General features: G+C 37.3%; 1 protein-coding gene across 2 annotated transcripts in view; it reads right to left on the bottom strand.

Moving 5' to 3' along the window:
* Positions 1-14,039, bottom strand: part of ice1 (KIAA0947-like (H. sapiens)) — a 43,223-nt gene that overhangs the window by 12,113 nt on the left and 17,071 nt on the right. Inside the window, exons 11-13 of one of the 2 annotated variants that reach the window (XM_051935618.1) lie at positions 11,621-12,087; positions 4,640-8,524; positions 720-888 (exon numbers count right to left, since the gene is read on the bottom strand). In XM_051935618.1, the coding sequence (XP_051791578.1) occupies positions 720-888; positions 4,640-8,524; positions 11,621-12,087 (4,521 nt within the window). Of the gene's footprint in view, positions 1-719; positions 889-4,383; positions 4,500-4,639; positions 8,525-11,620; positions 12,088-14,039 lie in introns of those variants that run through there. The other variant, XM_051935619.1, reaches the window with a different exon arrangement.

Raw genomic sequence — 14,039 nt, forward strand, 5'->3', positions numbered from 1 at the left:
CACATAAATACACATGCATATACTGCACAATGATGCATATTAATACTGCATATTTAGAAATGCATGCAATGCAAGATGGGATTTGCTAAAATGGAAACCAAACAAAAGTGCAACTCACAAAAAGTAATCAATAAAGCCTATTTAAACTAATCCACAAGTATCCTTCTTCAAAGTCTGAAATTCATTTGAAAATATAATCAAAACAAACTGTACTGTAATAAAGTATTGTATCTTTTATGTTATTATCTCCTTACCTATCAACACTTTGCAAGTGATCAACTTATAGTAAAATTTCCAATATTAAGGTAAATCAAATAAAACATTTTAGGATCCCATCACAAGTGCTGTGCTGGTAAAGGTTTTTGCGTCACACATGGATCTTAATGGGGTCACATTTCCTTTATAAAATCATAAGGAAATACCATAGGTTAATCATTTATTATGCCCCTCCCCCCTCAATAAATAAATAAATAAATACTCAATGTCAAAAGAGAAAAGGTGTTGCCCCTCACAGCTCCTTTACTATGAAATAATATGAAGAAATGGAGCAGAGTGCAAACAATGAAAGCATGGACTTTCAGTCATGTGTAAAGGGATACAAAAAGCCAAATGTTTCACTCATGTCACACTACGTGCTATCAAAGTATCACAAGCCATGGGCAGGTGGCAAAGATATATCACTATTCAAATACAAGTTTATCACAAAAGTGGTAACTCACCTTCTTTCAAAACATTATATGCGAAAACTCGTGCTCTTTCTAAGTCCCCAAGTTGTCGACAGATTCCAACATAAACACGACAAAGGGCTTGGAGATAGTTTTTACTCAGGATATTTTTTTCAGTTTTCAATTTCATGGCAATAGCTGAAAGAAATTCTTCTGCAGACAGCTGAAATAATAACAAAAAATATATATTAATACCTGTACATACCACCGTACAATGATTAATTTCAATTGCAGTGAAAGGCTACTGAATACATTACTGATACATTTAATACCAAAGAAAAGCAACACATCTAAGAAAAATTATTTGCACAATCTACCAAAATGGCCAGCTGTTGCCTCAGAGTTCCACCAACCTAGGTTTAATTCTCACACTGGTCCCATTTCTATTGCACGATGTATTCTTTTTGCTACCAACTTCGATAAGCATCACTGTTAACCGACACTTTGTCCAGGGTTCTGTCTTAAACTATTCTTGTAATTTAAACACAATATACAGTACATATTAGTGGATATGGTGGATAACGATAACCAGAAATAAAGAACAACATGCTTTATAGCAAAATTCATACCATTTTCCTTTTTAAGGATGAAAACCATGATCTATACAGAATAAATTACCGGTCAGAGGTACATACTTGGCATTGTTTTGTACACATATCCATTGAAAGTTACACTTTTTGGTTAATTCAGCCCAGTCTTTCCCATAGATTGTGTGTTACATGAATAACACCAAACAGTGTTATATAGGGCTGATGGACACAACGGAGTGAAACATCCTGAAAATGCTGCTTTAATCACACACTGTCACTATCATGTCGATAATCTCTATGTTTACTGTTGGGACTGTGGCAAACTTAAAGACTGCACTTGTTGGACTTCATGGTCTCGAGAATATCAGATGACACAATTAGGAATCACACAATGACACGACTATCTCACAAGTTTTCAGCACACTTTCAAAATTTCCAAAGTATTGCAAGACTGCTGCATTTTGACAGCTAATTAATATGTGCTGCCTGACAACACAACGGTAGCCATTTCTGAATGGTTTTCAGTTATGGTAAGCACAGGCAATCTTACCCAGGTTTTGTCCTTGTTGCATTCTGGTGTGTTAAGAGAAAAACGAGACACTGGTCAGATTAGACTCTTCTGGGTGTGTAGTTCAAAACACCCATTTACCTTCTTTGTTTACTTCAGCATTGTACGCATCATACTTCTGGCTGTGTGTCCACTGGTTGTCAATTCACAGACACACAAACAGGAGCCCATTCCTATGGTTTGCCTAATTTTGTCATAGCGAGTTACAAAGAGCTATAACTGACTCACAAGTGTTGTCAAATTACATGACTGGGTCTCACAAGCAAGAGCTGTGATTCAATTTATTTTACTAAGATTATATATATGAAGGATACAACTGAAAACAGTCGTGTAGTATGATGAGAGTATTACTGGCATAAATTAGTCAAATGGTAAGCAAACTATAAAAATGTCTAATTTAATTTCTAAACTGCACCATGCTGTATTATCTGCTGGTTTAACTGCCATTTTCTGGGCTTACCCAGGTAGACTGGCTACCCTACAGCCTTTTAAATGCCTTTTCTCAATGCCAGCTTCCTTTAGTTGCCTTTTGTAACACACAAGAGGAGATGGTAACCTCATTCTAACTCAAGATCAGGAGGTGAAACTGAATGAATGAAACATATACATTCTAAACACGTGTAATAACTTTTTGCAGTGATCATTCTTGACACCTAACAAAAAAGCACAAGACAGTCTCTAGCTTTCCAAAAAACATAATCAATTCACCTACTTGTTTAGTATTAGATTTACAGCATAGGTAAAGCCATGATGTTTTATAAAATCTCAATAGTAAGCTGATAGTTTGTGGGCTGTCCACCTACAGGATCACTAATTTAGGCCCATTTATTAACTGTAATTTAGTTTGTTTAGAAGAAACACAGAATAAAACTAAATAGCATTTCACTAAGATGAATCTCTTAGATATTGTTATAATGCTGCAGGGCACTGTCTTTGTCTTCCTCAAGACCATTATCATTCATAGGAACATTTTCACACTGAATTCAATGTGATTATTACATGAACACATTATATGTTATTTTCCCTATATTACTAAGGGCTGAAGTGCCAGGAATATACACCAGTCACATGTACACATTAACATATTCTTTGAGGGAACATAAACAGGAATTCATAAGAATTACCACCGCTGTGTTCTTGCATCCAAACAACGAAAAGGCACTGGCTTCATAGAAACTTACTGTGTTGAATTACAACTACTGCAGAACACTGCTATAAAAGAAGTAGGAAGAGATTTTTATTTTTGCATAAGTACAAAAAAAAACTGAACATATGAAAACATCACCAGATCAATTCAGAAAATAATCCAGTAATTGGAATATTTAATGTTTCATCTATTGTAAGTATTTTTAAAATTTCCAGGCAAAAATATATAATGACCCATACTTAGAGGTTATGTTGCTTCTCTTTACATCAAATAAGTTATTGTGTCAATGGTTTAAGAATGAATAACATGATGTACAGTATACAAGAATGCTTGTATGAATATTGGAAAATGAAAGAAATAGTCTCAAGTCAAGGACACTATGGGTAATTAAGGGCAACAGCAATTAAGATGACAGCCAGGAAGCACTTTCTCAAGCAAAGGGTTGTGATACTGTGGATCTAATTACCAAGTTATGTCACTAAAGTGAGAAAGTGACAATTTTGAAATAGTATCTGGACAAATTAGCTACCTGCTAAGCAAATGAGCACATCTGACTGAATGTCTCCTCTTTTTTGTCTAATGTCTTATGCTATTAACTCAAAACGTAATAAACAAGAAACTGTATTAAGAAGACAATGTGCCAGGAGAGATAAGCTAGGAGAGGACATTGGAGAATCAGACTTAGCTTTTACAAAATAGAGGACATTTCCATCATAACAAAATAAGCTTACTCTATTTCCATGCTGGAGGCTTAATGCCATGTCACATTTTAATTGCAGACATTATTTATATAATCTTAGTAATTATGAGTCAATGGCGGTGTACTCCCGTGTTCTCCAGTCATATAGTTTGACCCAGCTAGCACATCAGTCCAATCAGTCTGGGACTGGCCCCAACTAAAATCCAACAGGCCTGATAGCGCGTTAAGTTGCAGAGGCAGGCTTGTGTACATGTGAGAGCTGACAGCCAATGAGTACACATTCTGAAACATGAAAAGCATAATGCACATACAAGGAATAAGGAACGCATTTTAAATCTGACAAACAGAAAAGAAACTTGTTTGTCTTACGTCTCATGTTCTACTTACCACAACATAAAGGAAAAAAAAAAAAAACAGAAAAAAGGCGGAACACACTATATCTGTAAAGTCTTTGCACAGACACTGGCTCCGTAAGGTAAGCATGTTTAAAGCAGTCAGAAAAAAGCGTAAGCTCGCAATACTTTGGAAATGTAAAACTGTGTTGGAATGTTATTATGCAGTCATCTAATCTGACATATCTTCTTATTACTAGACAAGTAATATGACATGCTAAGGTGATGCAACCAGGAGCTGTCATTATGCATTACAGCAGTACTCAAGCCTACATACATAAAGGACATCACTCCCCACCTTTTTTCCTGTCTTACCTAAAAATGGAAAATAAAAGTAACAGCTTAAATCTGTAGATTTCTCCAGGAGAAGCTTACATCTTGGGGGCATGTATGTACCACTGTGGAAGACTACTATGAAGGGTTCACTCACTGAATATCTGTGAATTAGTAAATAAAGTTCTATTACATATTAAAAATGCAAGCAAACTGATGAGAGCTAATAGAGTCAATGGAGATCTGGTCAGTAACATTAACAACTCTGTTAGTACTTCAAAGAAAGTATATTACTTGCACTCACCTTTTTTGATACACAGATTTCATAGATAACCTCCTTTTCTTCGTCTCTCATTACTGGCATGACAGAAATGTTCCCAACAATGATATGACTATGGACAACAGGCCACAAATCAAAACAGCAATGTTCAATTTTTTCAAAAAGTCCCTTCATTCCAACAGCCAGAATGCTGGAAGTGGTCACAGTTTCCGGCAAATTGTTTTTTTCATTCCTGTTGACCTCAGAAAGGGGGTTGTCAAGTTTGTTTGCCTCCGAATCACTGGAGGCAGAGACTGGACTATTTAACCTATTGGCAACTGGTGAATAACCATCTAAACAAAGCTTCTTGGCAGCACTCTTAGGCAAAAGAACAAAGGGTCTCTTCCTTGTTTGATCAGAACTCAGTCTTTTGGATTCAGTGGTTTCTTTTGGAGGCTGGAAAGGGCTGTTTTTAGAGTCACAGGTTTTAACTGTTTTAGTAAATACAGTAGCAGAAGGGTTAATGGCTGTAAAACCTGAAAGTCTATTACCTTGTCCGAGTAAACTGCTGTCCAATGAAGGGACAAACCTGATAGGTTTGACATTCCCTTTAAGAATATTTAAAGTTCTAGCACGGGCAGAAAGTTCTGGGTACATTGTGTCCAAAATCTTTACAGAGTTCTCTTGATGTATACTAGCAGATGATGTGCTGGCAGTAACAGCTGACTGAGGCAGCCTACCAGGAACAGGTAAAGCATGCTTTGGAGTAGCTGCACAAAACTGCAAAGGAGAAGATTGTATTCTTCCTAAATTATTCATGTCAGAAGGTGAAGGAGTGTCAAAAGATAGAGATTTACATTTTTGTACGTCTGAAAGTGGAGACATAAGAGGAGGAATAGGTGTCTCTTTTAAGGGGGAAACCAATTCTTCCATTGGTGACATGAAAGAAGATGAAAGGGGAGAGACAGGTCTCGGTACTCGAGGTGGTGTAGCTGTAAGGGGTGCTAGCAGAGGAGGAAGTGGAGGGCCCATCTCTGATCGCATTTTTCTTAGACAATCTGAAGAGGGTTGTGATGAGGTAGAAGTATCCGCAGTAGCATGCACTGTTGGAATTGTTCCACATAATTCCCCCTCTTTCATCATGCCTAACATTACATTTTTTTTTGCTGATGGAACCGACGCATCATTCTCTACAGAGTTGTAGACATATTTATTTAAGCCTTTTTCCTTTGCTAATATTGTTTCCTTGTCCAATTCAGAAGGTATGCTTTTAATAGCCAATGTCGATACTGTTGATTTTTTCTGGATATCTGATGAAAGACTGGTGCACACAGGAACACCATTTTCATCTACATTATTTTGAGAACTTGATGCTGTGATTTTAATAGGTAAAGCAGTTATTGATGGTTCCATCTTACCATTCAATGAAAGACTGTGGCACAGCGGTGTGCTATTTCTATGTGTAAGATTATTTTGAGATCTTGATGGTGTACTTTCAACAGGCAGTGTTGATGCTGTTGGTTCTTTCTCAGTCTCTGACAAAAGACTGGTGCACACAGGCATACTATTTTCATTCACATTACTTTGAGATCTTGAGGTCTTGATTTTAACAGGTAATGGGATTATTGCCGATTCTGCTAGAGTGTCCAACGAAAGACTAGTACATGCAGGTGTAGGATTTTTATCAAGATTATTGTGAGATCCTGAAACTATGCTATTAGTAGGTAATGCAGACACTGTTGGTTCTGTTTGGGTTTTTGATAAAAGAGTGGTGCACAAAGGCATACTATTTTCATTTACATTACTCTGAGCTCTTGAATTACTGGAAGGTTCTACAGATATTTCAGTCGCTTTGTCCTTTTCCTTTTGTTGATGTACATTAAACTGTAAAAGTTCAAAATATTTTCCAGAGTCACTCCTATCCTGATGACCAGAAAGAAACATATTTATATTAGGTTCTTGGCTTCTAACTTCTATTAACTTTTCATATGCTTCTATTACAAATTCAGCAGATTCTTGATTTTCTGAATGTTGTAGTTCTGGTACTGTATGACACTTGGGAGTTAATTTTGTTGCACAGAAATTGACATTAATTTTAAAAGCCGACTTTCTACTGGCATCTTCCTGTGTATCTTTATTGCCCTGATTTACATTTACTGATTCATCAACATTATTGTTATTTTTATATTGGTCAAGAGTGGGAATATTTACAGAATTTGTTGCAAATAACAACTCGGACTCTCCCAAACCATTATCACTTAAACATAAGGTTCGTGGACGTTGGCTTCCCAGTTTCTTAAGCATTCTATGTGGTATAAAAGTCTCGGGTTCACCTTCTGAATCATTAGCACTACAATTTAGATCAGATGTGCCATTAAAAGAGACATTATTTCCGATTAATACTTTATGATTTTGAAAATCATGTTTTATTCCTGAGACTTGTTTCAAACCAGAGGTAACAGGCACTTCCAATATAGCTTTAACATTAGGTGGTCTGCTTAATGTTCCCATTTCTAAAGAAGACTCTGAATCAACAGAGGGTTTAGGACCAGGACTGTATTTCTTTGTTGCAGCAATTATTTCATCAGACTCATGTCGCATAGCATCCGGGTGGTGGCCACTATCTTGTTTTTGTGAAGAACTGTGTTTAGCAAAGATATCTTGTAACGGCAGATTTCCATCACCAACCTTTTCTTTTTCTGGCATCATTTCGGTATCCTTAATATTATTTATTACATTAGTGGAGTGCAAATTCTGTACTTCAACATTCACAGAGTTCTGTTTGATGCAACTTCTATTTTCTGAAATACAATCCTCTTTCTTTTTTGGTGGTGTGAGATTGTCATGCGTCAATGTTTCAATATTAATATCTTGGCTAAGCAAGTGAGCATGAACCTTAAAGTCAAAAGTATTCAAACTACTCTCAGCCACAGAGCTGCTATATGGCTTTTTCACATCGGAGTGTTTTAGTTCTGTTTCATTGATGCCCCTTTCCGTAACTGTTGACAAAATCTCAGAACTCTCCACTGTTTCTTTCTTTGCTTCACCATCACTGATCATGTGTGTTGTGTTACTTTTTATGGATTTCTCATAAGTCATAAGATCTGCTGAATTCTTCAATACATATTTGCAGTTAACTTGCTTTTCCTGGTTCGAAGAATTATTTTCAAGAGAATCTTCATTCAATGTTTCTTCGTGTTTATTTGCAACATCTTCACAGCTACTGAGAGTAATTTTATCATAACTTTTTTCTGGTTTATTTTGATCTGAACTGTCTGTTGAAACAAATGTATTTACATGCAAATTTATATCAAATACAGAATCCTGAAATGAAGAACAATCAATTGTATTGTTTTCCGATGCCTGTAAGCTTATTTCCATTTCATCTGGGACTGAGTCTGCATTGCTTTGAGACAAAAGATCATATTTTTCATTGGTTATGCCTAGAATGTGCTCTTTAGTTGTAACTTCTTCACTTAGACAGACTTTAGAATTGGGGTTAAAATTCAAACTTGTCTCACAGTCTTCTGAATCACTACTTTTACTTATCCTCGACGAGTTTTCATTCTGGGTTTTATTCACTCTGAAACTGACACTGCCATTGACCAACTCTTTTTGTATCTCTGTAGTACGATGAATATCTTCACAGGAAGCAGAGTTATTATCATGAATATCACCTTTTTCCTCTTGTTTATAAGTACATTCTTTTGCTTCATTTATAAGGTGTGGGTCTACCTGGAAGATTTCAGTAGTAAGCACAGAAAAGTTCGATATGCATTTTGTTGTTGAATTATTTTGCAAGTGCTCAGAATCCTCACTACTTAGTTCAGATTTGTTATTCTTAAAAGTTTCATTTTCAACTTCAATAAATGATTCTTCACCATCGGTTTCCATTTCACTTAAATCTGATATGTCACCAAATAAATTTTCCTAGGATGATAAAAAAAAGAAAAACAAAGTTGTAATGAGATACAACATATTTTAATGACACATTCTTATGCTAACTTACATTTTTTACTGAAGAATTTTGTAAATGTGCTAGATATGCAGATAAAAAGACAGGAGCAACTACAGATTTCTTTTACTTAAAAAATACATTGTTTGGCTACATGCTTTTAATCCAATTTCTTAATTAGAATATATAGTTTTAAATTAATAGAACACACTCTTTATAAGTATATGGCATGTTCCTTTCCCTGTAATGCACCGTTTCTTTGTCGTACTTGATTCCTGTCTTGTGCTAAATGCTGTAACAACAGGCTACAGATACTGTAACTTTGAACAGGATTAAGTAGTATGGAGGGATAGACGACTTCCTTGGGTTGGCCACACAATATTTCTTAATTAAAGGTTTTGCAAATAGTAGCTAATCACTAACTGCACTAAGTCATCTGCACTTTGCTGGTATTGGTCTGTTTGGTCTAAGGGGGAAAAAGAAAACAAAAAGATCCTCACTGGAATGCTTTAAAAGGGAAAGTGTCTGGTGGAAGTGCATAAAACTGGCAAAAGCACCACTAATGAACTAATTGTGATGATGAGGGTTCTGCTCCAGGTTCCTGTTTCCATTTTGGGAGAACTTGAACCAGACACCATCAGTAATGTCACCGGATGAGCTGGACAGTGAAGTTCACGTTGGGCATCCACCTCCCAAGCCTCCCAAATCCTGCAGCGAGCCATCCTTCTTTCGGTCACTCCTGCTCCTCACTAAATGCTTAGCATGAGCAACCACTACCAACTGCCCTGGGTGCCGGCCAAACACCCCACTAGGGCTCACTGCTCAACTGTCTGGCCTTATAGTGGACCGGCTCTTGCTCGCCTGCCCACTAATTCACGTGCTGGCTTCCTCCCTTCCAGCTGTCTTCTCCCTTAACCATCATTATCCTTCTCGTTTCCCTACCCCCAATCCCCCATCCACACTCGCGCTCCTACTATATATAAAATGGGGACGTGGCTCAGGTGTGGCGATTAGCAGCTCCCGGCATCAATTACGGATGTGGAAGACTCCTCACCTGTGCACTTAAGTGAGGACCGCCCACATCACAAAACACCTGGGAACTGCTCCGGCCACACTACCACGCCCCCTCTATAAGCCACGAGTGCGGTGATTATCCATTTAAACTGGGCTTTTTCATCTGAGCTGTGGACCTGCTATACTACACTAATGCCTAGTCCAGAGCGGATTCTTCACTTATGCTCAGTATAGACTAAGGATGGACTCCATGCGTGGCCCATGGAACCCCTAACTAGATTAAGTGGTTTTAAGAATGATTATATAGTAAAAAATGCACAAAGACAAAGAATGCATACAGAAATTCATTTTCTATCTCTCTCTCTAGTACTAGGGTGTTGTACTGTGTTAGCCATTATGAATGTAGTGAGAACTCCAGCAAAATGACACCTTTTATTGGCTAACTAAAAAGATTACAATATGCAAGCTTTCGAGGCAACTCAGGCCTCTTCTTCAGGCGAAATGTACTCGAAAGCTTGCATATGGTAATCTTTTTAGTTAGTCAATACAACGTGTCATTTTGCGTGACTTCCCACTATATCCCTCTCTCTGTAAAAGGCACTCTAGCAGAAAACAGGAAGTTTCAATTTCTAGCGGAGTCTAGCTCTTGACTGCTAAAGGGTCAGTGCTCTACCACCTCTCATGTAAAAGTTTGAACTTTGCTGCCTTCCTAAAATCCAAAGCTATGCATGCAACTTAACTCTAAATTGGTCCAAGAAATGAATAATGTCTGTGTGTCTAAATGTGCTCTGTGATGGACAAACATTCTTAAATCTCGTGAGGATAAGGCACCAAGCCAAAGGTAATTCTGAAAATAGTGATCCGCTATTTGCATACAGTATTATTGTGCACCTGTAATTTTAATCCAGTACAGTAATCCCTCCTCCATCGCGGGGGTTGCGTTCCAGAGCCACCCGCGAAATAAGAAAATCCGCAAAGTAGAAACCATATGTTTATATGGTTATTTTTATATTGTCATGCTTGGGTCACAGATTTGCGCAGAAACACAGGAGGTTGTAGAGAGACAGGAACGTTATTCAAACACTGCAAACAAACATTTGTCTCTTTTTCAAACGTTTAAACTGTGCTCCATGACAAGACAGAGATGACACTTCAGTCTCACAATTAAAAGAATGAAAACATATCTTCCTCTTCAAAGGAGCAAACAAATCAATAGGGCTGTTTGGCTTGTAAGTATGCGAAGCACCGCGGCACAAAGCTGTTGAAGGCGGCAGCTCACACCCCCTCTGTCAGGAGCAGACAAAGAGAGAGAGAGAGAGAGAGAGAGACAGAGTTTTGTTTTTCAAGCAAAAATCAATACGTGCCCTTCGAGCTTTTAAGTATGCGAAGCACCGTGCAGCATGTCGTTTCAGGAAGCAGCTGCACAAAAGATAGCAACGTGAAGATAATCTTTCAGCATTTTTAGACGAGCGTCCGTATCGTCTAGGTGTGCGAACAGCCCCCCTGCTCAATCCCCCTACGTCAGGATCAGAGAAAGTCAGTGTAAGAGAGACAGAGAAAAGTAAGTTGGGTAGCTTCTCAGCCATCTGCCAATAGCGTCCCTTGTATGAAATCAACAGGGCAAACCAACTGAGGAAGCATGTACCAGAAATTAAAAGACCTATTGTCCACAGAAATCCACGAACCAGGAAAAAATCCGCGATATATATTTAAATATGCTTACATATAAAATCCGCGATGGAGTGAAGCCGCGAAAGGCGAAGCACGATATAGCGAGGGATTAATGTACTCAAAAAGAAACGGGGAGGAAAAATTACTTAAGGATTCAAGAGTAATAATCCATTCCAGTCAAAAAAAGCTACTTCTGACAAATTGATACAAAATCAGAAGCAAGCCTTTTAATTAAATTACATTCACTATGAACAGAAAAAAGTGGCTTTTAAATAAGAAACTGGATGAAAAGGAAATTAACTACCAATGAGGTATTTTAATGCCACTACTGCATACCATTACTCTAAAGCTGTGCTGTAGTAACATCTTAAAATAATTTTACATACCTGATTATGTGACACTACAGAGTGTACAGGAGACAGAGGTGGGGGCAAGGGCTCAAAACAGTTCATTATTTCTTCAAGATTTTCACAGGAATCAGCACTGAATGCTTCAGAAGAATGAATAAAATCACTATCATTGTGTTGCTCTTTGTCAGAATGTTCTGGTGTTTGACCATTCAATGCAGTTGTAGTAATAAAATCATCATTTTTTGTAATACGGGTGCCTTTCCTTTTCAATTTCTTTTGTTTCTTAGATTTGGGTTCAACAGGCAACATATAAGTATGCTGCAAACCTGGAGAACTTAATGGACTGCTCTGAACAGATGATTCTCTGGAGATGTCTCTTAGAGGGCTAGTGAGAGATGTAGTACTGTGACAAGGAAATTGATTTTCCAGTTCATTGAGAAGATGCTGGTTCGGCTTGGAGCTCTGTACACTAGGGGGCATTCTCAGTTGTTTACCACTCTCAACTGGAGGAACAAAAGAAAAGAGCTTCAAGTTAAGGTTCAATCTGAAAATAACCAAATACAATCTTAAACCACAAGCAACAGAAACATTCAAGATTGGCAATCTGTCTCAGACGGCAATGGATTTAAATCTGACAAACCATTTATTGAGACACATGGCCTCCAACAACCATAAACACACATATACATACACATTGTTTACTACATCGTGCTCAGTATAGGCTGAGGACAGACTCCATCGGCGTGCAACTCTTAATTGGATTATGAGGGTTTAAGAATGATCATACAATAATTTAAAAAAGAAAACGCACATAGGCCGAGAGAAAGCATAAAGCAATAAATTTCATATCCCTCTCTGTGTAAAGGCTGTACTAGCAGGAAACAGGAAGTCTCACCTTATTGTATGGATTCCTTGACAAGCTCTTGAATGACAAAGGAGTGCTGCCCTGCCAATTTTCATACTACAGTTTTATTTGTATAGAATGAACTTTGCTGGTTTCCCTAAATCCAAAGCATTGTATGTAGGTTAATGGATAATTCAAAACTGGCCCAATAAAGAGTACAGTGGAGTACAGTGGAACCTTGGGTCACGGACATCTCGGACCACGTACAAATTGGGTTACGACCAAGAAGTTTGGCAAACTTTTGCATCTGTTCACGACCACACATTCTGGTGACGAACAAGCCAGTTTCCCTTCCGGTTTGTACGCGCTGATGATTTCCGCACGTGTTCAGTCTCTCCCTGTGCAGCGAGCGAGAAAGAGAGAGAGAGAGCCCAAGCAGGGGTGTTTTGGCCGACACTCGGTAGGGCAGAAGGAAGCGGTCGCTCCAGCTGAGCAACGAAGGAGCTGGAGTGACCAGAAGAAGTAAGTAAACATTTAGTTTACTATTACACTGTGCATTCTATAGTATAATTAACTATTTTTGTACTTAAAAATCTTTAAAAAATATATATATATATTTTCATACAGCTCGTACGGTCCAGAACGGATTAACTGTAATTACTTCGGGTCACGACCAAATCTGGTTGCGACCAGAGTTTTGTAACGAATTACGGTCCTGACCCGAGGTTCCACTGTATGTGTGTAAGTGTGCTCTCTAATGGAGTATCGTTATACACAACGCTAGTTTCTCGCCTAACTCTGTGAGGCTGCGGCTCTAACTCAAGGCAATTCTAAAAACAGTGTTTAGAAAAAAACGAAGTTTGGAAATTTCTTTTAAATTGTTAAAGAATAATCATTATAACACATATAGAAAAACTTGTATGTGCTGTATTTTTTTTATATTACTTTATTAATCCCCGAGAGGAAAGTTATTTTTACTTTGAGATGTAATTTTAAATATACTAAGCAAGCAGTCAAAAAACTAAAATACTGAGGGAAAAAAAAGATGTTAACAGGGCAGTCTTTGCTGAGTTATACTGGGCCTTTTATAGAGTATGCATGTTTAGTAGCTTACATTTGCTTTATTACAAACTAGATGGTGTGGTTTCCTTGTCTGGCAATACTTCTGTAACATCTAAGAGTTCATTATATTAGTTCCATAAAAATCAATGAGAACTCTGTCAAAATAAAACCATTACACCAATCAAAAATTATAATTAACAAAATCCAAGATATTTATGCACTCTATAGACTGTTTAATGTTTCATGTAATTTTACTTTATTTCAAAAACTTTAAAAACATTAATGAATTCTTTCATTTAAGCAGAGTAATTCAATTTAAAAGCACTTATTAAAATGAGTTTCTAAGCAGCTAGCATTTAATAGTATAAAGAAAGCAACAGAATGGTACATTCAATTTTCTTTGACTCTCCAGATTAAATTATTTGAAAGTTACTCTGAGAAAATTATACAGTAAAAGAAGTGCAGATGATGCTTGGAAAGAATTATGACTATTATAATTTTCTTACACATAAATACATGAAGTCACAATAGCATATTTTGCTTAGCAGT

Source organism: Erpetoichthys calabaricus, chromosome 13 (assembly GCF_900747795.2).
Source record: "Erpetoichthys calabaricus chromosome 13, fErpCal1.3, whole genome shotgun sequence".
Lineage (NCBI taxonomy): Eukaryota > Metazoa > Chordata > Cladistia > Polypteriformes > Polypteridae > Erpetoichthys > Erpetoichthys calabaricus.